Source organism: Grammomys surdaster, unplaced genomic scaffold (assembly GCF_004785775.1).
Source record: "Grammomys surdaster isolate TR1022 unplaced genomic scaffold, NIH_TR_1.0 193, whole genome shotgun sequence".
Taxonomy (NCBI): domain Eukaryota; kingdom Metazoa; phylum Chordata; class Mammalia; order Rodentia; family Muridae; genus Grammomys; species Grammomys surdaster.
In genome coordinates, this window is record NW_021604638.1 from 8,009,579 (window position 1) to 8,036,582 (window position 27,004).

Consider the following 27,004-nt stretch of genomic DNA (forward strand, 5'->3'; position numbering starts at 1 on the left):
ACACTCTTTTTTCCCAAGACAAGGTTTCTCTGTGTAGCCCTGGTGGGCCTCAAACTCACAGAGACCCACCTGGAGTGCTGGGGTTAAAGGCATGTACCACCACTGCCTGGCCAGAGCTGACACTCCTTTGATCTCTGAGGTCACTAGACATACTCACGGTACATTTACATACACGCAGGCCAAACACTTATACACATAACATAAAATAAACAAATCTTCAGGGCTGGAGAGATGGCTCAGAGCCATGTGTTGCTTTTGCAGAGGGTGGTTCAAGTCCCAGCACCCACATGGTGGTTCAGAACCATCAGTAGCTGCAGTTCCAGAGAACTCAGGAGGCACACACATGGTGTGTATACATGCATGCAGGCCAGTCATATGTACAGAGTAAGATAAGTAAAACCAAAAGAGCAGTCAAGAGAAGTGAAACTCTCTAGCTGGGCACGGCAATGAATTCCTGTACTTCTAGGACTCAGGAGGATGACGCAGGTTACACTAAGTTACACAATGAGAAGCTGTCTCAGAATGGAGTCTGCAGGCATCTTGCCCCTCCACAGCCCCACAAGGAGAGTACGTCTGTTAGTCAGTAAAAAAAGGTACCACAAATTCCATAGGATGACTGTTTTCAATATACAAACCAAGATCAAACCTGGGCAGGAATCTGTATAGTGGAGACATGGAGGGGGTATAGGGACTGCGCGGGTCTAAAAAGTGTGAAACCATCTCACACCAACATTGTGGGGAAGGACAGAACACAACCTCCCAACTCACAGTGTGACAGATAGCCACAGCTGTTAAGAGCTTACTTTGGATCTGGTGGTCCTTCCCCAAGGGGCTTCATGGACAGCTTGCACAGGGAGCGAAACACCAGGAAAGCATCCTTCTGTAGGATGTGAGAGAACCTAGCAGCCACTTGATGTCCTTGAACATCAGGTTCCTAAGATTAGAAACAAAGAGAAAATCCAAGAAGAGAAGAAATTACTTCATGGAAACTTAAATTCTTGTATATGTTCACCTGAGACATAGGGGGAGAAGACATAGATAGATGCCACAGTTCTGTCATCAGAGAAATTATAAACCGTGTCGTTTACTCTTTAAAGTCTGTATGAAACCAGGTATAGACACACGCCTGTCATTCCAACACTGGAGGTCGAGACTGAGGAGCCGAGTGCAAGGTTCTTCTCAACTACATAGTAAACTTTACGTCAACCTAGGATATATAAAAACCTGTCTCAAAAAAAAAACAAAAACAAAAGCAGGCTGTGTGTGGTACACGTCTTTAGTCCCAGCACTCTGGAGCAAAAGGCAGGAGAATCTTTATGAGTTCAAAGTCAGCCTGGTCTACAAAGTGAGTCCAGGACAGCCAGGGTTATTACACAGAGAAACTCTGATTCAAAAAAGCAAAAGACAGCGGTGCACATCTTTAGTCCCAGCACTGGGCAGGCCATGGTTGTGGGGAGGCAGGTCACACTTTCTGAGTTCAAGGCCAGCCTGGTCTACAGAGTGTCTTCAGGGCAGCCAGGGCTACACAGAGAAACCCTGCCTGAAAAACCAAAATAAATAAATAAATAAATAAAACAAAAACAAAGGCTAGTAAGATAGTTCAATGGATAATAGTGCTTGACATACAAACCTGACAAACTGAGTTTGATCACTGGAATCTACATAAAAGTAAGCAGATAGAGAGCCAACACTAGAGTTGTACTTGATCTCTTATATGTATGTTATTGCACTTGATTCTAAATATTCTCTCTCTCTCTCTCTCTCTCTCTCTCTCTCTCTCTCTCTCAAGAAAGATAGAGAGAAAAGAAAAGAATTCAAAAATTTTAAAATGGAAGGTTTGGAATGTAGCTTAGTTGCTAGACAGTTTGCCTAGGCAAAGGCAGGAGCATCAGTCTGATGCGTCCTAGTCCTGGACTACTGTGGTGGTTTATGAGAAATGTTCCAGCATTTGTGTCCCCATAGGCTATATAGCCTTGGTCCTTAGCAGTCTGGAGAGGTTCTGGAATGTTTAGGAGCCTTGCTGGAGTGAGTAAGTCACTAGGGGTGTGCTTTGCAGAGTTCATGTAGATGGAGGCAGTTTAAAATGGCCAAAATCCAAAGTTAATCCACTTGTTAATATAATCTACAAAGGCAATTATATCTACTTTGGTGCAGGCCATGGTGCCCCATGCCTTTAATCCCAGTACTCAGAAGGCAGAGGCAGGCAGATCTCTAAGTTCAAGACCAGCCTGGGCTACAAAGTAAGTTCCAGGACAGCCAGGGCTACTCTGTCTTGAAAAACAAATTTTTTTTTTTCTCGAGACAGGGTTTCTCTGTGTAGCCCTGGCTGTCCTGGAACTCACTCTGTAGACCAGGCTGGCATTGAACTCAGAACTCAGAAATCCGCCTGCCTCTGCCTCCCAAGTGCTGGGATTAAAGGCGTGCGCCACCACTGCCCGGCGAGAAAAATTACTTACATTTCAAAATGAACTTAGAAAAATGACCTTTAGACCTGTGTGCACACGCCTTTAATTCCTGCATTTGGAGGCAGGGGCAGGCAGATCTCTGTGACTTTGAGGCTAACCTCATCTACATAGTAAGTTCCACAAGAGCCAGAGATACTCAAACTCTGTCTCAAAAAGTAAATAATAAATCAATACATTTAGGGGATGGAGAGTTGGCTCGTTGGATAAGAGAACGTGCTGCTTTTCCAGAGGACCAGGGTTTGATTCCCAGCACCAACATGGAGGTTCACAACCTCCATGGAGGGAATCTTTCACTCTGATTCCAGGGAACTGATGTCCTCTTCTGCCCTTCCCAAGCACCAAGCATGTACACGGTATATAGACATTCATGCAGACACTCATTACATTTAAACATAATAAAGTAAGTATTTATAAGACACGATAAAGCTCAATAGCCTTTACACACAGAGATTCTTAGAATCTATTAAGGACAGATGGGAACCTTTTTCAATAATGAAAATTGGGCAAAAAAGCATGAATAAATAATCACTAAGAAAGCCAAACGAAAACTAAACCTATGTAATGTCATTACTGGCCATTAGCATGGGATTGTCAGGATATAAAGATTTAAATGAATGCTGTCACTCAATTTTAACACAGGAAGAAAAAATGGCTTTCAACAGACTAAGGGAGGCGGGCAGGATCTGAGTAGTGCCATCCCAGTGGACCAAAGGCTGAAAGCTTCCAAATCATTCATCTGTTTATGGGTCTTGCTATATACAGCCCACAGTAGCCTCGGACTCAATCCTGCTGCAGCCTCCAAACTGCTGGCCTGTCAGGCCTATGTTATCATACTCAGCTAAACATTTCCTCTCTCGCTCTGTGCATATTCAAACATAGACTTCTTAAAAAGTTAATTCATACACATAAAAATACATTTAAAGAAATGTTACTCTGGAGCAGAACCTGGCTGATCCTAGAAAACCACTGCATATGGGCTAATTCTCCAGCCCAGAACTTCCAAGTTCTGACCCAGTGATACTGTTCAGAGAATTCTACCCTTAAAAACAACGAAGGGCTGGGGGATGGCTTGATCAATGAGGTGAATGCCACACAGCATGAGAGCCTACGTTCAGACCCCAGCACTCACACCAGTCAGGCATGGTGTGGAGTTCAGTCACTATGGGGCTGGAGGGGCGGAGGGAGACAGGCAGATTCTGCGCCCATTGACCAGACAGTGTAGCCAACTGCTGAGCTTCAGACTCAGGTGAGATTTTCTCTCAAAAAAGTAAGGTGGAGAACGGAGAAAGACACCTGGCATTGACCTCTGGCCTCCACATAAGTACATGTGACACATATCACACACACACACACACAGACACACACACACACACACACACACTCTCACGGGATTGGGGATACATATGCATATAAGAGCAGAGGCAGACAGATCTCTGGGAGCTCGAGGGTAGCCAAGCTATATAGTTAAGGTGTAGTGGTCTACATCACCAGTATCAGAAAAGGCAACGCTGCTGTACTGAGGATAAGAGCAGGGCTAACACCTCATAGCTTACTTCTCTAACAGAGACCTAATTCTGATCTTCTGAAAACCTGCAAATGGAAGGGTGTGCACAGTGACATACCAGATTATCTGCCGAGGACAGCGACTGCCTGTCATCTGCTATGCCGTTGGTCTGTGAGTCTTCATCAACTCCAGGAGGAACAGTGCACTCCTGGCACTCAAGGGTACCCAGGACTCGGTCAGGCTCCGTCAGACCATGCTTTTCTGCTGCTTCTTAAGACATAAGTTCAAAGTCATTGCCCAGTGAGTGTGTACCCCAAAAGGCTGCTGAACCAGACAGAACTCATCCACACTCGGTACTGTGTGCCCCTTCCTCCGCTGGCCCCACAACAATGCTTAGGCATTCTGTGTGACTCTCAGCCACAGCCTCACTGCCAGGGCCACAGTAATGCAATCACCACACAGGGTTCTCTCACATCACCTGCAAAGCTGTGAAATGCAGCAGCCCTGCCCATCTGTCTACTCCTGAAAAGAGACTGGAAGGAGCAAAGCATGAAAAACAAAGATTTTATTTAAAGATTTTTTTTTTTAAGACAGTTAAAAGGCTGGTGCACGCCTTTAATCCCACCACTTGGGAGGCAGAGGCAACCAGATCTCTGAGTTCGAGGCCAACCTGGTCTACAGAGTGAGTTCCAGCACAGCCAGGGCTACACAGAGAAACCAGGTCTTGAAAAATCAAACCAAAGCAAAACCAAACTAAACCAAAATAAGCTGAAACAATCAAAAACAAACAAACAAAAGTATAATGAATGTAGGAAGAGAATCTGTTAATCCCTATATGCACTTGAGACTTTGAAGGACTCAACAAGCAGTCTTCAAAATGTTTCTCTGATTAGAAAATATTATATATACATATACACATACAGACATATATACATATATACACACACACACACAAACACACACATATATTTTTTATGTGTGTGTATGTGTCTCAGAGAACAACTTGTGAGGGTCTGTACTCTCTTCTACCATGTGGGTCTCTGGGACTGACCTCTACTCCTCAGGCACGGTGTCAGACACACATGTCCCTGCTATGCAACCTCAGTGGCCAGCAATAGCTTTACAACACATATATCTACTGGACTCATTATTTAGCCAGTGCTATTCCACAGCAGGCTGGGGTGTGACAAGGTGATGGATGCCAAGAGCTACTGTTTGGTTTTGTTTTTTTCTGAGACAGGATTCTCTGCAGTCCTGGCTGTCTTGGAACTCTCTTTGTAGACCAGGCTGACCGCAAACTTAAGAGATCTACCTGCCTCTGCCTCTGCCTCTGAGTGACAGGATTAAAGGCATGTGCCACCACATCTCATCTGGCCTTATTGCTGCTCTTTAAAAGGTCTTGCTTGCTATATGGTTAAATAAGTGCTGGGCTCTCTGAAAGAGCTTGGCAGCACCTGAATTAGCAAAAAGAAGGCTCAGAGATGTGGTTTTCCAAGCATGACATCAGGTCTGGGATGTAACGCAGTGGCAATCTGTTATGTGTGCGGCCCTGGATTCGATCTCCAGGCTTGGAAGTTACTATGGGTTCTCCTACCTCAGTCTCCCAAGTGTAGATTATAGGCATGGGCCAGAACACTCATGTAGAAAAGCTTGTAAACAGTGTCTCAGTGTGCACATGTACTGTTGTCGGGATATCTGACCACACTGGAACCCCCAAGATTGTGTTATTTACTAAAAAGAGTTGTTTCTAGTCGTGGTGTAGCTCAGCGTTAGCACACACTGTTAACACCTCCGGCCAGAACACCGACATGCCCTCAGCACTCACCTTTAATCCCAAACAATGAAGGTAAAGTTAGAAGGAAGCAACCCATGTTTGACAGTGATGTCTAATAGTGGCAGACAAAGTAACAAATCAGGGAAAGATTTGACAGAATAGGATGTACCCAGCTCTCATGAGAAGAGAAAGGAAAGGGAAGCTACTTAAGAGAGCTGTGCAGAGAGAAAGGGAGGGAGAAAGAGGAGAAGGTTTTCCTGAGACAGTTTTACAGAGACTGGTCGTAGAGAGAACAACCTAGATAGAGATGAAGACAGAATGAACCAGAGAATGAGAAGGAGCCAGAGGATCAGAATAGACTGCTAGTGTTAGTTTGTGGTCAAACAGAACAATCCAGGAGAGGCAGAAAGGGGGGATTGAATCTGTCACCTTGGAGAAGAATTTGAATCAGAACAGCTGAGTTGAACGAGGAAGACAGAATTCAGAAAGAGCTAGGAAGACGAGCTTATTCAGCAGTTAAGTCTGAGGCTGGAAACACTCTAGCCCTACATTATATTGTACAGAGGCTAGAAGCTTCCAGGAGTAGACCTAGGTTGGAGACAGAGACAATAAGTCTGGGAGAGGACAACTGAAGTAGGCAAATAAAAGATACATTTACAATGTAGAAATAAAGAACTGGAATGTTTTATGAAAAAGGATGAGCATCTCCATGCCCCATGGAATCAAGTACATAATCATCTGTATTCTACTTTATGTCTTCCATTTTAAAAAATTAATGGCACTGGCACAGTGTTTAACAAGCAGCCACTAACAAAGGAAAGATCAGCAGGGCTGGCTCTGTAAGCTGACTGACACTGAGTGAAGCATGAGGAGGGCTGGAGGCTCACAATGAGCACAACCTCTGAGTGCCTAGCACTGCTGCTGTGGGACCACCACACACACTGTCTGGCCTTGACATTTCAGCAGCTCTGATGAGGAAGACATATGGAGTGGACCTCTGTGTCTCCAGGTGGAGCACCCAATACTCCTGTGTAGACTGTGGTCTACATAGAGAGGCCTCAACCTAAACAGAACAAAACCCATCCCTGCAGCCAGATCACTGCGTGCCAAGTGCAGGCTGGGAAGTGGCAGCAGCTCGGATCCTAGGAGCTGTGTGAGTTCAATGAAGAGCAGAACACTTACCCAGATGCTGCCTGGGGGGCCTCACAGGGCATGGGAAGAAGCATGAGAAAAGGCGGGTTGTCCTCAGCACTCACCTTTCACAGCAGACGAGACCACATCCTCTAAGATGTCCTTCACCACCTCCTGGGCTCCATCGTCAGTGCCTGCACACATCCCAAACACACACACATACATAAGGGACAAGAAAAGGAGGGGAGGAGATTATGGCTTTCTATAGAGTCCTGCTCTAGAGGGCAGAGGTGCCAGTGTGTTCCCTCCACCAGCAAATCTGCCTCAGATGCTGAACCCAAGGGAAGGGCCTGCTTGCCTTTCACGTCTCACTCTCAAGAGCGCCAAAACCTTTACCGTCCTCTCTCCTTCCCAAGTCCCAGCTGCTCGGCCCAGGCCAGCCCCCACCCCACCGAGAGCATGAGCTGATCTGCCCATTTGGGCAGAAGAAAGGATGGGCTTCTCTGTGCCTTCACCAAGCTCCTAACCATGGAGCTCTGGTGAGCAGCATGCTGGGCTCTCTGAGTCACGTGGCCCCAGAATTCAGCACACGCCTCCTAGCCTGACACTTGAAGATGGACTACATTTCAGATGAAATAATCCTGCCAAACAGTAAATGTTTAAGTGGAAAAGATCCAACATGTCTGATCATTAATTGGTTTATTTTTTAGAAAATTAGTCCCAAAGAAGAGCTTATGGAGTGAACAGAGTGAACAGGCTTTGAACAGACATGTGGAAGTGAAGTCACCAGTTAGAAAACACCTCACTGGGCAAAAGCCATCACCTCGAGTGAGCAAGACCACAGACTGCACACACTTGCCTCAGGGAGGACTCTCCATCCACCAGCACTGCCACCGCCAGTTCTGGGCATGGCCTTTGAGGTTCTGGGAAACAGTGCTAAGGATTTTCATTTTCGACTCTCACTGAACACCTATAACCAAGACCCCTTGGATGAGATTACTGACAGCATATCCTTTCCTTAAAGGGCAAAACAGAACCTGAAATGGGGAACAACCCTACCAAAACCAAATCTTCTAAACTAACGTACTTACCTCAAACCTGTGATTTAGACAGTTATGCAAATCTCCGGCTGGTTTTCACACCTAAAACACTGCTCACATGCCACCATAGCCTCACCTACACCATGATTCATAGACACGGGTGTCCCGGCTGCTTTCCCTCTTAGGTACTAGGATTGACACAGGCCTCACACATGCCGACTGGACCAGTGCTCTGTCTACCATGGGCTTCCCCCAGCCTATGACTTTCTATTCTAAGTCCCTGTTTAGTCCCAATACATGATGCTATGACTTGATGAAATCATGCTCACCGTTTCCAATCTGTACTGCCTGCTGCCCAGGACACTGCTCACAGTCAACACCCAAGACAGTGGAGTCAGGGAAGCAGAGGCCTGGGTGGCTCAGTGTGACCAGAGGCCATAAAGTGGTGGCTGATAAATGCAGGCTGGCAGATGTGTGCTGTTTACCTACCAACTACTTCTTAAAACACTCAAATCAGCCGCTAATAATTGTTGACCGAGAGATTACTCAGTAACTAAAACATCTTGGTTTTACTAAAAAAAAACCTGAAGCTAGGCCAGGTGTTGGTGGCACATGCCTCTGGTCTCAGCACTGAGGAGGCAGAGGCAGGAGAAACTCGTGAGTTCGGGGCCAGCTTGGTCTGCAGAGTGAATTCCAGGACAGCCAGGGCTACAGAGTGAGCCCCTATCTCAGGTGGGGAAAATAAAAGAAGAAAAAGAAAGAGAGACTCTATAACAATAGTACAAAGCCCTCTGAAGCCCCAAGGGGCATGGAGAACACTGTAACACTAGCTATAGAGATGCTTACAACAGAAAAGTCACAAGTTAAAGGACCCCTTGATTCCAGCACTTGAGGAGCAGAAATGGATCTCTATGGATTCCAGGCTAGCCTGGTCTATAAAATAGGTGTGCCAGGCCTGCCAGAGCTAAAAAGTAATACTCTGTACACACACACATGAGGATGAGAAGATGGATAAACGGATAAAGAAGGGGAGGTATCGGTGATAGAAAGAGAAAAAAAAGAAAAGTTTTTTTTTGTTGTTGTTTAAAAAAAAAAAAAACCAGAGAGAACTGTTTCCCATGAAAGTAGATTCAGTCGGGGCCCAGGAAAGGTTCTGGAGACAGCATGCCTGGCCCAGCTCACAATGTGGGGATTCAAGTCCCTCAAGCTCCCAAACTTCCATTCCCTCATCTGTAAACACTGTAGCTGGCCTCTGAAAAGCATCCCCTGGGTGACTCCTCTAGGCCTGTGCTTCAAGTATGAGTGGGTGAGCTGGGAGAAGGCAGGCATTCATGCCTCCTCAGGAGGACTGCCCACTTCTGTCACCTCTCTGGCCCCAGAGACTACGACTATAATGAAAATTTCCAATTAAACAGAGAAAGCACTTTCAATTAGCTAAAGCCTTCAATATCTTTCATTTCCAAACAGAAAAATACAATTACCACATCCACATAGGCCTCTCTTTCCTAAAAAAATTCCATTTAAATAACTTTAAGCTTTGCCTTTTTCTGAGTCTTGCGACCCCTCCTCATCGCCGTCTGGCAAGGGTACAGGTTAGACCTGTAACTGCACCTGCACTAAATAACACTTGGTTCCGTGTCTATCCATGGGCTCTGCACCCACAGATCCAACCAAATGCAGACTGGGAATACTTGGGGAGAATGGATCTGCACTAAACATGCAGAGGCACCATCATCACTCCCGGAACAATGAGCTCACCATCCACGCACACCGCTGTGCACAGGGCAGCCCAACTCACCAACAGGAGAGAAGCTAATGTACAGAAGGATGCCACCTGATGTTCTGTATCACCACATCACACAGAAAGAAGGCCATCGCCAGATGACCAGACATCCCCCTCTTGACCTTAGCCTAGGACTGTGAGTCAAAATAAAACTCTTTTCTTTATAACTCAAAAGAGAGAAATAAAAACAAAAGTGGTATGCCCTCCTTGGGACTCCTCCCCCTTGCTGGAGTCCTCACTTTTCCTTCTGCTCTCAGTAAATGAAGTATGTGAGAAGACGTAAGTAGTTCTATGTAGCTACCATAATACGCCACTTTATTCATTGTGTGCACATATGGTGTTTGTGTGTGAGGACACATGTGCCATAGTGCACACAAGGAGGGGAGAAGACAACTTGTGGAAGTTGGGTCTCTCCTTCCATCATGTGGGTCCTGGGATCACACTCAGGTCTCTACCCTTGGTGGCCAGTGCCTTTCCCCACTGAGCCCATCTCACCAATACTAGTAAGCCATTCTAAAGCACGGATCAATCACGGAAGGACCTGGTATCTTTGGAAGTACCTGAGGACATTATGTTCTCAGGCTTGGAAGGCCTAACATCACTGGCTCCTGTGGACGCAGCTCCTAAGGAAAAGCCCAGCACCCCTGAAGCAGGGCTCCAGCTTGATGCTTCTTCTGGATGTCACTTAAGTTTCTTTCTTTTTCCCCACCCCCGCCAACACCCCTCCAATCAAGACCCTCTCCCCACTTCCCACCCCTGCCTCTAAGACAGGGTCTCATTATGTTGCCCTAGCTGTCCTGGAACTCACTACATAGACCAGGCTGGCCCTGAACTCACAGAAACTGCTTCTGCCTCCCAAGTGCAGGGACTAAAAGTGTGTGCCATCGTGCCTGGCTATTGTTTTTATTTTTAGAAAGGATCTCTATAGCCTAGGCTAGCCCTAAACTTACAGTGCTCTTCCTACCCCAGGCTCCCCAGTGCCAAGACTGCAGGTATGCACCTCAACCAGCTCTAAATGTGCATTTCAGATGGGTCACCATGACGCAAACTGCATCTCAGGAAAAACGTGCTTGTAAAAGACAGACAGAAGCCAGGTGTGCTGTGTGTGCCTTTAATCCTAGCACTCAATAGGCAGAGGCAAGGAGATCTCTGTGAGTTGGAGCCCAGCCTAGGTTACATAGTGTGTGTTTCAGGACAGCCAGGGTTCTGTAGAGAGACCCTGTCTCAAAAATCCAAAAACAACAAACAAACAAACAATATAGAGAGAACCAAGAGCTCAGAATGTGATTCACATAGTAAAATGTTTGCCGGTATGCACCAAGCTCTGGCTCTAACCCCAAGCACTATATAAAGTAGCCATGATGGTCCACACTTGTAATCCTAACTAAGACTCCAGAAATGGATGTAGGAGACTGGATGATTGCTGGGACTTTCTGGTACTCTGGGTGCAAAGGAATAGGACTGACAGAGGAGGACACTTGATGTCATGCTCTGGCCTCTGCGAGTACACATCCCAAATACATGCAGACACACCACACAGAAAGTCAGAGGTGGGGCAAGATAAAAAGGGGAAAGAGGAAAATTTAACTTTAGAGAAAAGGACAGAGAGGTGGGCAGGGCTTAGTCTCCTAAGGCTCTGCAAGCAGTCAGAGCAGAGCAGGGAGGGCATAGCTTTTGCTCTGATTGTTAGAGAATGGGAGAATGAGGAGTTACCAGATGGTTTCCCATAGGGGAGGCTGGGACCTCACTCATAGTTTTTTTTTTTGTTTGTTTTGTTTTGTTTTTGTTTTTGTTTTTTTTTTTGAGACAGGGTTTCTCTGTGTAGCCCTGGCTGTCCTGGAACTCACTCTGTAGACCAGGCTGGCATTGAACTCAGAACTCAGAAATCCGCCTGCCTCTGCCTCCCAAGTGCTGGGATTAAAGGCGTGCACTACCACCGCCCGGCTCTGACTCACACTTTTAAAACAGCAGTCCAGCTGCACCCAGAACATAACACAGAGAAAGCACTTTGGTGAAGCCCAGAGAGGGCTGCTCTTCTGTTTGCTCAGCTACAGTTACTACTGCACTTTAAGATGCCCAATATGTGTGCCCTAGCAGGAGATGCTTCCGTCTGAAGGCATTATCAGTCATATAACTGAAGCAGAGATGACCTCAACTGCAAACATGCAGAACAAAGAATGTGAGTGAAGAATTGGAACCACCCAGAAAAGACAAGGTCATGACGGCTGAAGACTTCTGGATCTGGTTCATATCAAAGTCAGGAGAAGATGCAGATAATCCCAAGTCATCACAATTTTATGCTTAATAAATCATTTACTATCTGGTTATAACCAGCCCTGGCATATTATTTTGTTTAAAATGAAAACAAAGGGCCAGCAAGTAAGTGTGCTTACTGCCAAGCCTGACTCCATAAGCTCTACCCTTGGGAGAGAAACGACCCCACGAGCTGTAGACTGACGTCTCTAGGTGCCCTGTGGCACATAAATATCCATGCTCATACACAAGTGCACACAAACACACAAACAAATGTTTTAAAAATTAAGCAAACCAAAAGAAAAAAAAAAGAAATCAAGTGGATTATGTTTGATGACTAGAAGAACAAGGCTGTCCCCCTGCCCTCTCCCTGACCACTCACATGCTCTCCCATCTGTGTTCTAGCTCTTCAAAGGGCTCTGTACACGGTACCAGCCTGTCAAGTACTAACTGATTAATCACCTACTTAACTCCCTGTGGAGACCAAGTGTCTCAAAGTGCACCAACTGTGCCCTGGCTGACAGGAAGCAGCAGTAGCTGGCTCCATTCCAGGACTCGCATCAGGCTTAACTGGCTGTGTCCCATGTAGTAAGAAAGGGGGAAGTCAAGAAAAGGCCAGATCAGACAAGCTCCCCCAGGGTTTCCTTAACCAGCAGCACCACTTCCCAGTGTGTCCCTCAACCCCAGAAAGATGACAGCTCACCCCTAGAAGGCTCGGCTCTACCGGAGATCGATGAGCCTCTTTCTTGGTGAGCCTCTCCATTTTCTGAGCTCATTTTTCCTAGGCCACTCCTGGCATGGTCACCATTGGGCAATTCTGTCTTCTCAGGAGTCGTTGGTTTGCTCTGGGCCTGGCTCTGCTTCAGTCGTCTGACCTTGGGAGATCCTGCTGAGGCCTGAATCACGGGGGACTGAGGTTTTGACTGGACTGGTTTTTCCAATTCTCTGGCCTCCTGTAACTAAAACACAAGAGAGAAGGGACTCCATCTAAACAGTTCTAGCATTTTATTTTATTTTTTTAATGACTGGATTTTATTAAAAAAAATTACACCAAACTATTGTTTTAAAATATTTCAAGCAGCTGATCAAACTTTTGTTCTGTTTTCCTGGGTGCTAGAATTAAACCTAGGGCCTTGTGTATACTGGGGAAGAACTCTTCCACTAAGCCATATCCCAGCCCAGCATAAAGTTTTTAAAAAGAAATAAGTCCAAAGTAAACTTAGACTGTGATGACCAAACTTCAAAACCTATGCTAGAGTTGCAATCTGGTTTTAAAATTGGAAGTCTCAGGAAGAACAACTCTTCCAGTGCCACACACACACACAGAGGCCCACAGAGGCACACACACACACGCACACACACACGCGCGCATGATGTACGGGCTGATTCAGCAGGATCAACTGTCACTCACCACTTGGTTTTCCATGCGGGTGAAGATAACGTTCAGCATTTGAGTAAGCGTCGCCTTGGCGGTGGTTTGATTGATGAGGTTTTTGCTGGCCAGATAGATATTGTAGCATGTCCTCACTGTCTGCAGGATGGTGCCCTCATGGATTTCAATGTGTGGGGAAGTCACAGCAGTCAGAAGAGCCTGAGACAGATCAGAAATGGCCACCTTCTTGTATGCCCATGTTCCTCCTGGGCAAACTTTCCAGAACAGTTGAGGGGTTTGTCTCCACCTCCCCTCCCCCCCCTCCCCGCCCTTTTTTTTTTTTTTTGAAAGTAAGTCTCAGTCAGTAATCTTGGCTGTCCTGAACCTGGTTATATACAGGCTGGCCTCAAACTTCCAGCAATTCTCCTGCCTCTGTCTCCCAAGTCCTAAGATTACATGTGGTACCAACAGACCCAGTCAGATTTTTCTAAATTCTCAGATGGTCCTGCAAACTCATCTGATTAGTACCCAGAGCCATCTTCCTGTTTGGAGTTTAAAAAGCAATTGCTGATTCCCTAAACCTTGCATAATTTTAAGTAATGACGCTGTGCTGAAGTAGGTGTTCTAGTGCTTGCTAAAAATTTTCTTAAAAGTTTTAGAGAAAACCCTGAAAATTCTGAATGTTAATATTGATTGAAAAAAATATAAATAAAGTGGAAAAAAAAAGTAAAAACCTAAAATGAAAACTAGACCTTTCCCTCACAAAACACACACAGAGCCTATCCCACACAGCTGAGCTACCCAGTACCTAAGATCAGGAGGGAAGCCTTGATCCACCTACTCATTCCCTGACACACTGGCAGTACTAGCTCACTCCAAGCCCTTCCTGGCAGCAGACACAGAATAGAGACGAGCCGGGAAGACAGGAGACAGAGGCAGGTCCAGGCATTAAGAATAGCAATGAAGACTTGTACAGTAATGGTCGATGGTCAGCTGGAACGAAGAATCTCCAGTGGATCCCAGAAAATCTCGAGCAAATGAATTCACAGTGATTCCATCATTAGTGGGACTGTTTACTTGGGACACAGCTGGTCATGCTCCCACGTCACAACACTAAAAACAGAAGAGCTAGCCAGGCGGTGGAGGCACACGCCTTTAATCCCAGCACTTGGGAGGCAGAGGCAGGCGGATTTCTGAGTTCGAGGCCAGCCTGGTCTACAGAGTGAGTTTCAGGACAGCCAGGGCTACACAGAGAAACCCTGTCTCGAAAAACCAAAACAAACAAACAAACAAACAAACAAACCAGAAGAGCTATGGGGCACATCTAACTCTTCTGCTCCAGCTCAATACCACTCAACTAACACACAGTAAGTTAAAACCCAGACCAAGTACACAAAAGTACCTTAATTATTTGTAGCTGAACCCCTTCATCTGTCTGAGGGCCCTGAAAACAATTGCAAATGGTCTCAACGATCCTGTCGATGAGCCGCTTCCCGGGAGCTCCACTGTCAGGGGCATTGCCAGTGATGTGTCCGTATGCGATGAGCTTCTGCACACAAAAGAGCAAAAGTTACAAGCTTCGGCCTGGCTAGACAGCAAGACAGGAGGGAGTGGGGCCTTGAACTTCTGGTTCTCATGGCAGCAGTTACTCCCAGGAGCCAGGCAAGCACAGCTGTTCTGAGCACGACCTTTACCACCCCCAGAGGGCAGGCTGCCTCTCAGGCTACCTGCCAGTGCCATCTCATACTCAACCTGGACCTTGGCACAGAGAGAAACCTGAGAGACAGAGGTAAGAGTGAGCACTACACCTGACTGAGATTAAGAATCATCTGGAAAAAAAATCACAAAAATGCAGTTTCCTGGACTTCAACCTGGACCTACTGAACGAGAAGTTATGGGGCAGAAGCTTAGGAATCAGTTTTTTTCTCTCAACTGTACAGCTTAGTCTGAAGGTCAGTCCAACAAAAGGCCCAGGCTTCTAGGGCACACGGTGCTTCGGGAAGCTGGTAAGGATGTGGACATGCTGCTGCTCTGTGTGTAGCTGTGCTTCTGGCTGCTCACATCCCTGTCTGCCTCCACTAGTAGTCAAGCAAGCACTCCTGAGCTTGCCCACTGTATGGGGGGGGGGGGGGCACCCCTGAGAAGGCTAAATTTTTCTCTCTCTCTCTCTCCCCCCCCCCCCCTTTCCCTCTTTTTTTTTTTTTTTTTTTTTTTTTGGCTTTTCGAGACAGGGTTTCTCTGTGTAGCTCTGGCTGGAACTCACTCTGTAGACCAGGCTGGCCTCGAATTCAGGAATCCCCCTGCCTCTGCCTCCCAAGTGCTGGGATTAAAGGCGTGCGCCTCCACCGCCCGGCTGCTTGCAACATTTCTGAGTCACTTTCTACGTCACCAGCTACAAAGCACCTTCATTCAACAAGCAGAAAAAGATTAAGAGAGCGGCCTAGAGCAGAAACACAGTATACAAGGTATGACAGAACAGACTGCCTGTCCCTCTACTGGTCAAACCCAACTCTGGGACCCAGAAGGAAGTGGGCAGAATGGAGGGCAGGCAGAGCTGCTCACCCTCACCTGACCCGCTGCTTGGGCTCCTGGGAGATTGGACAAGTGTCAAGTTCTGACAGTGCTTCCTCCTCCTAACATTAGGATTCAAGTTGTGCTGGGAGCACTAGGATATGAGTGGATGAGTGACTATCTCAACACCGATGTTGAAGACGAGGTTCTCTGGGACCAGAAAGCAGTGTGATGCTTTGGAATCACACCTAGGTCAGCCACCATCCCAGGTAAAAAAAAGAGAAAATGGGGTTCCAGTTGGACATGGTTACACAAAAGCTAAGGCTGAAAATCATGAATTTGATACTAGCCTAGGCCACATAGCAAGAGCTTGTATCAAAAAGCAAAATAGGGCCACACTTTGAATCTCAGGACCTAGAAGGCAGAAGCAGGCAGATCTCTGGTCTATGCCAACAAGTAATAGATAATCAGATTCTGCCTCAAAAATAATAATACTAAATAATTAACTTTAATTAAGGGCTGGGGAACTAGTTTAGTCATTAAATGCTTGCTATGCAAGAATGAAGATTTGAATTTGATCCCCAGCACCCAAGTAAAAAGCTAGGTATATAGGATGACATGCCCTTGCAATTCCAGTGCCCAGGAGGTAGAGACAGGCAGATCCCTGAGGTTTGCTGGCCTGACAGCCAAGCCTATTATGGAACCCCAGGTGCCATGTCTCAAAAACCAAGGTGGACAGCTCCTGAAGAACAAAGGTCACCTTGGACTTCTGCATGTACCCATATACATCCACAAATGCCACCACAAACCCACACAAAACCTATACCCCTACACAAAGCCAACCAACAAAAAGAGCTAAAAACACAACATATATAATAGGAACAAGACAACCAGGGCCTATCATTTTTCATAGGCTTCATTGTGAATAAAAAGAAAATGGGATTCTATTTTTTCATCTTTGTCTTTCTTTAGAGACAGAGACTCCTGTACACCAGACCTTGAACTTCTGACCCTCCATTCTCTGTCTCGTGAGTAGTCTATGCTCCACTGGATCTCATGCCAGCTAGACACGTAGTCTACCACAACACTTCTAGCACAGACTTAGTGCCTAACTAAAAAATATTTATTATTCTATTTTTATGTGTATGAGTGTTTTGCCTTTGGAGGCCAGAAGAGAACATCAGATCTCCTGGAACTGGAGTCACACATAGATGGTTGTAAGCCACCATCTGGGTTCTGAGACTTAAATCTGAGTCCTTTGGAAGAGCAGCCAACGCACTTACAGATGAACCATCTCTCCTGCCCCAGTGTTATTGTCATTTATTTGAGAAAGGTTCTCACTGTGGAGACCCGGGTGGCTTCCACCAAGCTGAACTCTACTTGCCTCTGTCTACACACACAACTTGTATTTAATTTTTATCTTGACCTTTAAAAATTCTATTTTTGAAGTCAGTTGTAGTAGTGTATACCCTAATCCCAGCACTTAGAGGCAGGAGGATCTCTGTGAGTTCAAGGCCAGCCTGGTCTACACACTGAGATCCAAGACAGCCAGAGTTACAGAGTAAGTTCTGTCTTGAAAAAAAAAAAACTATATATATATATATATAATTTTAAGATAAAATATATTCCAAAAAATATTAATATGCAACCAGAAAAACCGTTAACGTAGGACAGACAGGCTTGGCCCCTGGGTAGCGTGGGTCACCGAGTACTAAAGGAAGAAGGGCAGGTTCTTCAGTGCTGCAGAAGCTGCAGGATGACATCTCGAGGCTCCTCTGAGTAGGGAGGGGCATCTGTGCCAACTATGGTCCTTACATAGCAAGCCTTAAAGCTCCTCTGTCCCTGTCACCTCCAGGAGAAATGGGTGATAAGGCACAGTGCAGGTGGCTTCAGCTGGCTCCACATCTGTCAAAATCAGACTTCACCCCAGATTCTGGTCTTTGGTTTCCAAGGCATGAACTTCCTCAGCTGCCAGGAAATTCCAGCCAGACGGGCTTAGCTGGGCAGCAGAGGGTAAGCGCCTTTTCCATTCAGTCTTCCAGGCCGCCCATCTACTTCCTAAAGTCATCAAATGGGGTACACTTTACATCTTTTACACTAAACAAGGAGGCCCTAGTGTCCCTATTAAATTCCAGAGGATTCCATTCAAAGGGAGAACCAAATACCTTAAGTGTCAAGACTCTCAGTGGGCAGAAGTGAAACAGAGCTCCAAGGTTTTTTAAGTCATGCATGCACACAGAGTGAAGACATTAATGCCATCACTGAAGAAGCTAGGTCTCACAGTGACAGTTAAGGACATAAAGGACCAGGTACTGAGCACACGGGTCAGGAGGTCTCCACTGCAACTACTCACTGAAGCCACAATCGTGAGACAATAGGCTCAAATAAGCAAGTAAACACACGTCTCTCTCTGTTGCTGTGGCTCAGTTATGTGCCCTAGATCCATATTCTCAAGTCCCAGAACCAAAAGTACCCATTAAAATGTTGGGCCTGTGGAAGCTAAACAGACTTAAGGCCACAAAGGCTGGGCCCTCCCGGTGGAGTCTGTGCTCTGTAAGAACACACCAGAGGGCTTGCTTGTCCTTTAGTACAGTAGGACACAGTAAGAATATGGCACTCTACAAGTTGAGCCAGAGTCCTCACCAAATCAGCAAGGGCCTTGATCTTGGACTTCCCACCTTCCAAAGCTACGAAAGAGGACCTAGTGTTGTGTGGGACTCAGATCTCACAGCCCAAGCTGAGACCACTGTGCTCCAATACAACTATCCACAGAAGCAGACAACAGATTAGATCCTAAGTGTGGGGTTGGGAAGTCCTACAACCCAAAGAAGCCCCCACTTACTGGACAGGTGACTTTGAGCTGAGTCAGCCACTTTATCATCTAAGCCTCAAACTCCTTGACTCTAAAACAAGAATGAAGCAGCATTCAGAGGCAGATACAGGCAGATCTGCAAGTTAAAGGCCAGCCTGGTCTAAGAGTGAGTTCCAGAAGAGCCAAGGCTATGCAGAGGAAACCCTGTCTCAAAAACAAACAAACAAATGAAAACAAAAACAAGAATGAGGATTCTTCTGAAGCTTACACATGGTGATGAGGATGAAGCACCTGGCTAGGCCAACAGCCCAGGGAAGGGGAGAGCATCACGCTTACGACATTAATGTGTCGAGACCAGTTCCCAAACTAAACCTCACCATGGGAAGCAAACAACTAAAATTAAGCTGATGCCAAATTTCCTCAGAAAATATTCACACCATCAAGTATTTTAGGATGAAGCAAGACTGAACCTGCCATTTGAGAATTCTTAGCTCATTAGACACTTCGCATAGGACACGTACAGAATTATCTGGAATGAGAGTAACAATTTTTCATTTGGAAGAACTGCTTCTGTGGGAAAAAAAAACTATCATCAACTCTAAAGTGCGTGCATATTGAAAAAAGAGATTAATGGAGTAAATATTAGACCCAGAATGCTGCTTTGCAGTTCTATTCTTTGGCACACAGAAACAATTGATGACAGCATTCTTTCTCAAGAAATGCACATCTGCAAGAGGCTTCTCGGACCTTGTAACCCAACTCCCTAAGCAACCCTAACAGAATCATCCGTTCCCTGTCTCCTGTTCCAGGAGTTGCTGGTAACTTCAATAACACTCAAACTCCTTCCACTGATGGGATTGCCCACTAAAGTTAAGAGGTGATCAGAAACTTGGAGCTATCTAGAGAGAACAAATTACGGCTTGGGAACTAAGGCGCCTGAGCTGCCTCGTCTCTTACGACTGTATGACAGGCTCACATCTCTGCATCACAGCTGAGGTAGAGGAGGCGACACAGCTTTCTTTCAAATTTTCTTCTGCATTCAAGAATGTTTTTTCTGTGATGCTTTTACTGTGTGGCTTTCAGTTTTATCCTTCATGCTCTTTAAAACACCTCCCTCGTGTGTGCTTCTAGAAGGTGCTTCCTAGCGTTAAGGAGCAAGAAGGCTGAGACTGCCTTACAAGAAACTGCAGGTATTAAATAAACTTGGTTCGAGCATGTTATTAAAGCTGCTGGCAGTGAATTCAATGTTGATGAGCCAATGGTGCAGATTAAGAGGTGTCTTTAAACACACAGAGAATGAACTTATACCCTAATCAGCTAGTCCAGAATGAAGAACATGGAGAACTGGGAACCCCAGCCTAAACTTCTTGGGGCTAATTAATTCATGTTCATAGTGACTGTACATCAGAACTGCCACAAATAATGAGGTGTGGCTGTACCTGTTTCTACCCCTGGAGTACACACTAACACCATCAACAAAGAGCTGGGAGCATGTCACGTGCCCACGCATATCAAACACAGTCAACCTACAGCTGACTGCAATTCCCCCTGGGGAAATGTGACTGTAAGGAGTGCAAGCCCCTTCCCACAGAACATCTTCACAAAGGAAGCTTTAGACTGCTCCTGAGCCAACACCTCCAGGGCATTCTCAGGGCCAGAGCAGCAGGGCTGTGGGTAATGGAGCGCTCACACCAACTCTAAACATGGTACCTGCAAGCAGTCCAGGGATGTGCTGACCACCCGAGGGGACTTGGATTGGCAGGCCAGCTCGAATGGAAGGAAATACTTGTCAGCTTCAATGAAGTTTGCCTTTGGTGGAGCAGCAGCGCCAAGCCTAGGGAAAAGCAGGAAAGGGCCAAGAGGAAAAATGAGGAAAAAAAAAAAGCTTGCTTCTCCCATCTTCCTCCATGCTCCCATCTTAACTGTAAGCACTTAGTTACAAGTGCTGGAAGTGCTATCCTGCGACAAATGTGGTTACAAACTGAGCACATGTAACTTGAGAAAGAACCACCAGAATGCCACGTGCAGAAAGCAAGAGCTCTGACTCACTGGACGCAATCTGCTGCAGCCATGCCAGAGCCATGTTTCTGAGCTGTGATTTCGGGCTCCCATCAAGATAAGGAGCACGCACTGCCAGAGGAAGCTGCTCCTCACCACAGACAATGCTTCTGCCTCCTTCTCAAGAGAAGGTATTAAGGCATCAACTTGGCCTCTTTTAACCATCCCTCCAAGCACACAGCACTGGGCCAGCAGAGTGTGTGCTGCCCCTTTAAATACAAGAGTAAATAAACACATGTGAAAAGGGGTTCCCATGGCCGCCACCTGCTGCACCCCCAAAAGGAGGAAGCACGGCTGCTTACCTCTGCTTTTCTAGTTCTGCTTTAATTTCATCTGGTGGAAGAAGAAAAGGCACATTAGGAGCATGCAACACTTACAAAAGAAAAGCTTGCTATAGGTATCTAAAAACCATTGAAAGGAATATTCACAAGATTGTGGAACACTCAACTTTTGATATAATGTGAAGCAAAAACTTATCACAGCAGTAATGCCAGCCCATGGGAGTCACTGTGCTAGGCACACGTGTAAGTTCATGTTGCCTTCACTTAACACCCACAGGACACTGTGATGGGCACTACTGTTCCCTCTCACCACTGACATGCTGGAGCCATTCTGTGTGCACCTCTACCCTCTAGATGACAGCAGCACTTCCTGGCCCTGCAGTGTTATATTGTGCTTTGTGATAAAAAAGCATGGCTCACTAAGTAGCCATGGCTAAGTAGAAACTCATGATCCTCCTGCATCAGCCTCTTAAGTGCTGCTGGGAGGTATCAGCATGCTCTCCTGTAGTCTTGAATACCAAATGTTCCCAGAGCAAACTCCCTCAGTGAGAACAAATGATTTCAGTGGAAACTTTTCACAAGAAAAGGGAGTTTTTCCACATTACTCGTTGAGAAATGGGGAAGCAAGAATCTGAACCTAGGTCTTGGCTCTGTGGTCTGTTCTACCTTCTCTGCATAGCAGGTGTTAAAATAGTTAGCACAAAACATCAACTATACAAAACCATACACAGGAGACTTAAGAAAATACTGAAACGAGTTAGGCAAATGTTGGAAGTGGCTTAAATAGTGGAGTGGTGCTGTTTGGTTCTTTTTAATCACACTTAGTTAGTTGGCTGGGGGAGGGTCATCAGTGAGGATCAGAGACAACTGCCAGCTGTCAGTCAGTTCACTGCTTCCACTGTGTGGGTCCATACTGACCTCAGGTCGTCAGGGTCGGCAGCAGCACCTTCACCTAGTAAGTCATTGTGCTGGCCCCTGCTCTTTTTTCACAGTGTTTCTGTTTTTATGTGTATGGCATTTTGGCTACATGTATCTGTGCACATGTGTGCTTGATGCCCAAATTCCACTGCAACTACAGAGACAGACAGTTCTGAACCTCAATGTGGGTGCTGAGAAGCAAACATAGGTCCTTTAGAAGAGCATCCAGAGCTCTACGCTGCTGAGGTATCTTTCCAGCCCCTTCTTTTTTTTCACATTTTTTCTATGATCTAAACACTTTTGAGGTCAGGACCATTGAAACAAGAAAGTATGCTATCTAAATACTCTTAACCCCACCCACCAATCTACTCCTCGGACTCCTGTATGTTGGGCCCCCGGGCACAGGTAGTATAAAAGGTGAAGGAGGAAGGCAGGAAGGGAAGAGAGGGAGGGAGGGAGGTGGGTAGGGAGGCAAGGAGAGAGAAAGGGAGGAAGGGAGGAAGGAATACACCATAGCCTTTCTACACACCCTCTTAAGAGCAAGCCGTCTGTGTAAGGGCAACAGCTATCCTAACAGCACCAAACACACTTCAGGAAGTTCTTAAGTTCCATTTGTTTTGAAAATCAAGGAACTGGGACAGCTAGAGATGGTAATGTCTAACCTTCTGGCTGGCCTACACATTCTTACTACATGCCTAACAAAACAGCAGAGAACTGCCCACGAGGCCTGTGACACTTGAGCTTGTGAAAGGAATAGTCAACATGGACCCTGTCCTTAAAAGACAAATCATCCAAGAGTGGAGCCCCACCTCCAACAGAAGGCTACAAGACTGGCCTACAGGATGCAGCTTCCATCAACTCATGTAACACAACAGCTTTGCTTAGATGACAAGTTTGTGTGACACACTGAATGTACCCTGCTGCCAACTCAAGTATAAGGTTTTCTTCTGGTCAGGAACAGCACTCTTAGGGCTCAGTCAGTTGCATCAGATATGGCCAAGCCCACACTAGAGGCAGGTGGACCCTGAGTCTCCAACCATCTGTTCTGGATACCAGCGGTGCAGTGATACACAAATCTCACCAGTACAGCCATTCGAGGCACCAAAACCGACAAGAGTAAATACAGGGCTACATACCTGAAGGGCTATGCACACCAATCAGGAAATGTCAGGAGGGGCATTGGGCAGATGAGAGCTTAGGGACAGTAGAGCAGCACCCTTCAGTGGCTGGCATTGGCAGCTCTAGAGACTCTGATTAGCCCAGTGGGCAAAATACAGACTTTACAGGAAAGTTCAGACTGCAACTCAAAGCAAATCCAGCTTTTCCATAATAACTATGCCCAGGTAAGACTGGTCTCCTGGCTGCCCTGGCCATGAAGCTACTGGCTTATGGTTTCTCTTTCAAGGAATGGGAAGAACTCAGAAGCAATACTTTACTGGCTGCAGATGAGAAAGGTGGCTTAAACAGTACGATCATCAGCTGAGGACAAGAGCAGGCTCTGCACAAGCTCAGTGGCTCAGCTGAAGAGCAACAAGAGAAGCAGGCCAGCATCCAAGCAAGGCCAGACCTTACAGACTAGGAAATGAGAGCCAGAGAACTTTCCAGGTAGAGCTGGGATGAATCCAGGAAATCAGTCTAGAGAGCCCATGTTCATAAGCTCATGTGTCCCTAGTTCTCAAAGCATGCACAGAGAATTAATCTGTAAACTATAAATGGCATATATACACAAAGCCACAAAGCATGCACAGAGAATTAATCTGTAAACTATAAACAGTACATATACACAAACCCACAAAATTTCGCTAACAGTTCAAAACACAGGTGCTTTCTTCAGCTGGAAGCTAGTTTACAACCAGCTATGGAATTTCCCAATCACCTCTCCTATCAGGACTAAGCAAAAGTACATTCTAGTTAGCCCAGAGTACTGGGGATAAAGCCTATGGTCTTCCACATGCTAGCAAGCAGTCTAACCCTGGTATACACTCTGCAGTAGCAGTATAGAAAAATAGGAGGCCTCTCCCATGAACTACTGCTACCATGGAGTTCAAGCAATCTCAGGTGGCTGGGCATGGTGGTGCACACCTTTAATCCAGCACTCGGGAGGCAGAATGGATGTCTCTGAGTTTGTAGCCAGCCTAGTTAGTCTACACTGAGAAATCTGGGACAGCCAGAGCTAAGTATAGAGACCTTGTCTCAAAACAAAACAAAACAAAAAACAAAGCAAATCTCAGATGCAAATCACACAATCATAGACTTTTACTTTACCCTTAAGTGCTAAGAATTAGGAATTGTTGCACTTCCTAAACTACCTTCATTGAGGAAAAAAAAAACACACCCTAAAATTCTTTTCACTAGGCAGAACAGTGGTACAGACAGACAGTACAATACTTCTGTAGAAGCAGGCAGCCTCTGAAGCTGACTACTATGGGGCAACTTTCACTGGCTCTGAGTGTGAAGAGAAGGCCAGGGACAGAAGCCAAGATTAGCCAGGAGCTAACCACACAGCCCAGTCAGTGCTCTGGGCCCATGTGCAAACCATCCAGGCAAGAAAGCATCAGCCAATAGACTGCCATTTTCACAGGCTGGAAGTGTCCAAGAAATAGCTCTGGTATCCATGATTCTAGCTGACTGGGGGCCTATATGTACTATGGTTCCAGACAATTGATAGGCCTGGATAGGCCTCAGTTCCAGCTGAGATGGATCCTGATGTACCACAAAACCACAAAGCTTTGCTAACAGTTCAAAACACAGGTGCTTTCTTCAGCCGGAAGCTAGTTTACAACCAGCTATGGAATTTCCCAATCACCTCTCCTATCAGGACTAAGCAAAAGTACATTCTAGTTAGCTCACAGTTCTGACTGAGAGTGGCTTTAGATGCACCATGCCATGATTCTGGTTGAGACAGGCTCTGGAATATTTAGAGAACACAATTATTTTCCCAGTACAAAGAGGGAGAGTAAGGAACCAGGGCAAGTGAGAGGTAGAATCTCATGACAGCCTGTGAGTGTGAGACTTGAACACAGCCAGGTTACAAGCCAACATGGACACCTGTCAGCTGACTGGTAGCAGGTGGCTCATCAAACCTCCAGAATCTTGACTTCCTACTGTAAACACTTTGGATGAGAAGAAGTAGCCCCAGACCCCACAGACTGTAAGAGAAATTGGGTGTGGCTGCTGCATAACAACTCTAGGAAAGAAGTCTTGCCATAATCTGACAGAGGCAAGGCAGGCTCATAGCAGGTGGCTGGATCCCTTCTCTAGCTCTAATCTCAAACCAAAAGCCAGTGGGAATGCATGCAGTCTCCAGTGCTGCGGAGGAGAGCTGCGGGGTGCCCTAACCTGGAACTAGTGACAGTGCTGGCTGTCATCCTCTGCAACCCAGGGTGGCAGAACAAGATACACTCTCAGCAAGGGCCTCAAGGGAGGCCACACCCACTCACCACTCGAGCAGAACAAGGACGATGGCTCCTGGTGGGACTCACCCTGCACTCCGCTGTTTCCTGTGCTAATAGCACTGCACTCCCAGCTGCCAAGGGGGCAGCTAGCAGCAATGAGCAGGCCACAAAGGAGGGAGAGAGGCCTGGCTAGGGCAGCTGCAGCTAGAAAGCCACAGACCTCCGCAGAGATCATTTCCGGGTGCTGCCATTATCTATGAAAACAGCACCCCCACTCCCCAGCCTCTCCTTCCCAGCAGTGGCCACCATGATCCTCACATTCAACCCTGCCCCACAATCACACCGGCTAATCCCCTCAGGCCACAGCATCCTTTCCAGCAGGACAGCCACAATCCCTCCTATCTACCTCAGCCCTGTCCCCCTTCAAGGCCCTCCACCACCTGCTCCTCCGCCCCAAACCCACCCCCAATGGTTGGACACATTCCAAATCTTGGCCCTGTGTGGAACTGGGGCGCTTCTAGCTCCTTGCTAGTCTCTCGACATGACCTTCTCTCATTCCAGCTAGCCTAACTATTCAAATGCTCCCAGAGGACCTTACTCTGGCCAGCCAGACCTCCCCATGACTGACCCATCAGCTTTCCTCTTCCTGCATTTTCCAGGACTGCTGACAGAATGAGAGACACTCATCGGCCATGACTTCTGACCTCTGGTCTCAATTTCTGGCAAAATCCCATCCTAAGATAACAATTCTATCCTCTGGTGACCTGTCTCCACCTAAGCAGACATCCAACAACAGGCAGGTCTATGATGTTGCCATCACCAGCCTCAGAGGGAGCCTGAATGCACTCAATCTGTCCCTCCTACCCTGTCTCTGTGCCATGCGTACCATACATGGCTCTCCTCAGTCTCTCTCACTGATGGGCATCATCAATCCTTCCCTTACAGCTGATGGAGCAGCTTCCTGTCAGGGAGAAGTTAATAGCTGGCACAAGGAGACTCCCTCAACTTCCTGTTAGCAAGCCTACAAAGGGACCTGCCTGTGCCCACGCTATGATTCCCTTGTTATGGGGCAGGGAGGAGATAACCCCCATGCCCACTTATCCCTGCTGCTTGCACTGGTCACTCTTCTCATCACAGGCTAGCATCACTCCACTTACCGACCTTCCTGTCCTGCTGGCTTTCCTCTCCCTCTCTCCCACCCCACAGCTCTTCACACAGCAGCTGGAGAGACCGTTTCAGAGTGTAACAGTTAATACTGTCAATTTGATAGGATCTAAAGTCACCTCGTAGGCCAGCCTCTGGGCATGCCTGTGAGACTGCCTACATTAGACCAGCTGAGGCAGGAGAGTCACTTTAACTGTGGGCAGCACCATTTCTGGAGTCCGAGGTGTAAAGAGAGAAAGCTGAGTACCAGCATCCACCGCTCTCTGCGTCCTGACTGTGGACATGTGACTGAGGTCTCAAGCTCCCACCACGGTGTACTGTCCTATTAAACTGTGAACCAAAAGAAACTCTTCCTTCTGGAAGCTGTTTTGAGGCAGCAAAGAGCTAGGCAATGTGGGAAGTGGCTCACACTGAGGGGAGCCAATGACCCTCATTTGCTCAACTGTCCAACAGCGTCAAGTTCAGAATCCTACGGCTCCACTCACCACTCTGGTCTCCCCGTCCACAACTCTGGATGGCACCTTCACTCCCCACCACATCCCA

General features: G+C 46.7%; 1 protein-coding gene across 3 annotated transcripts in view; it reads right to left on the minus strand.

Annotated features, from left to right (window-relative positions):
* The window catches only part of Arfgef2 (ADP ribosylation factor guanine nucleotide exchange factor 2), an 83,702-nt gene that overhangs the window by 47,081 nt on the left and 9,617 nt on the right, over window positions 1–27,004 (minus strand). For 2 of the 3 annotated variants that reach the window (XR_003711701.1, XM_028769523.1), the window contains exons 2-9: window positions 21,006–21,036; window positions 20,356–20,479; window positions 14,725–14,871; window positions 13,362–13,541; window positions 12,654–12,909; window positions 7,000–7,068; window positions 4,088–4,239; window positions 804–934 (exon numbers count right to left, since the gene is read on the minus strand). Coding sequence is in view for 2 of the 3 variants with exons in the window: in XM_028769523.1 (XP_028625356.1) it covers window positions 804–934; window positions 4,088–4,239; window positions 7,000–7,068; window positions 12,654–12,909; window positions 13,362–13,541; window positions 14,725–14,871; window positions 20,356–20,479; window positions 21,006–21,036 (1,090 nt within the window). In the remaining variant the exon portion in view is untranslated. The remainder of the gene's footprint in view (window positions 1–803; window positions 935–4,087; window positions 4,240–6,999; window positions 7,069–12,653; window positions 12,910–13,361; window positions 13,542–14,724; window positions 14,872–20,355; window positions 20,480–21,005; window positions 21,037–27,004) is intronic. The other variant, XM_028769524.1, reaches the window with a different exon arrangement.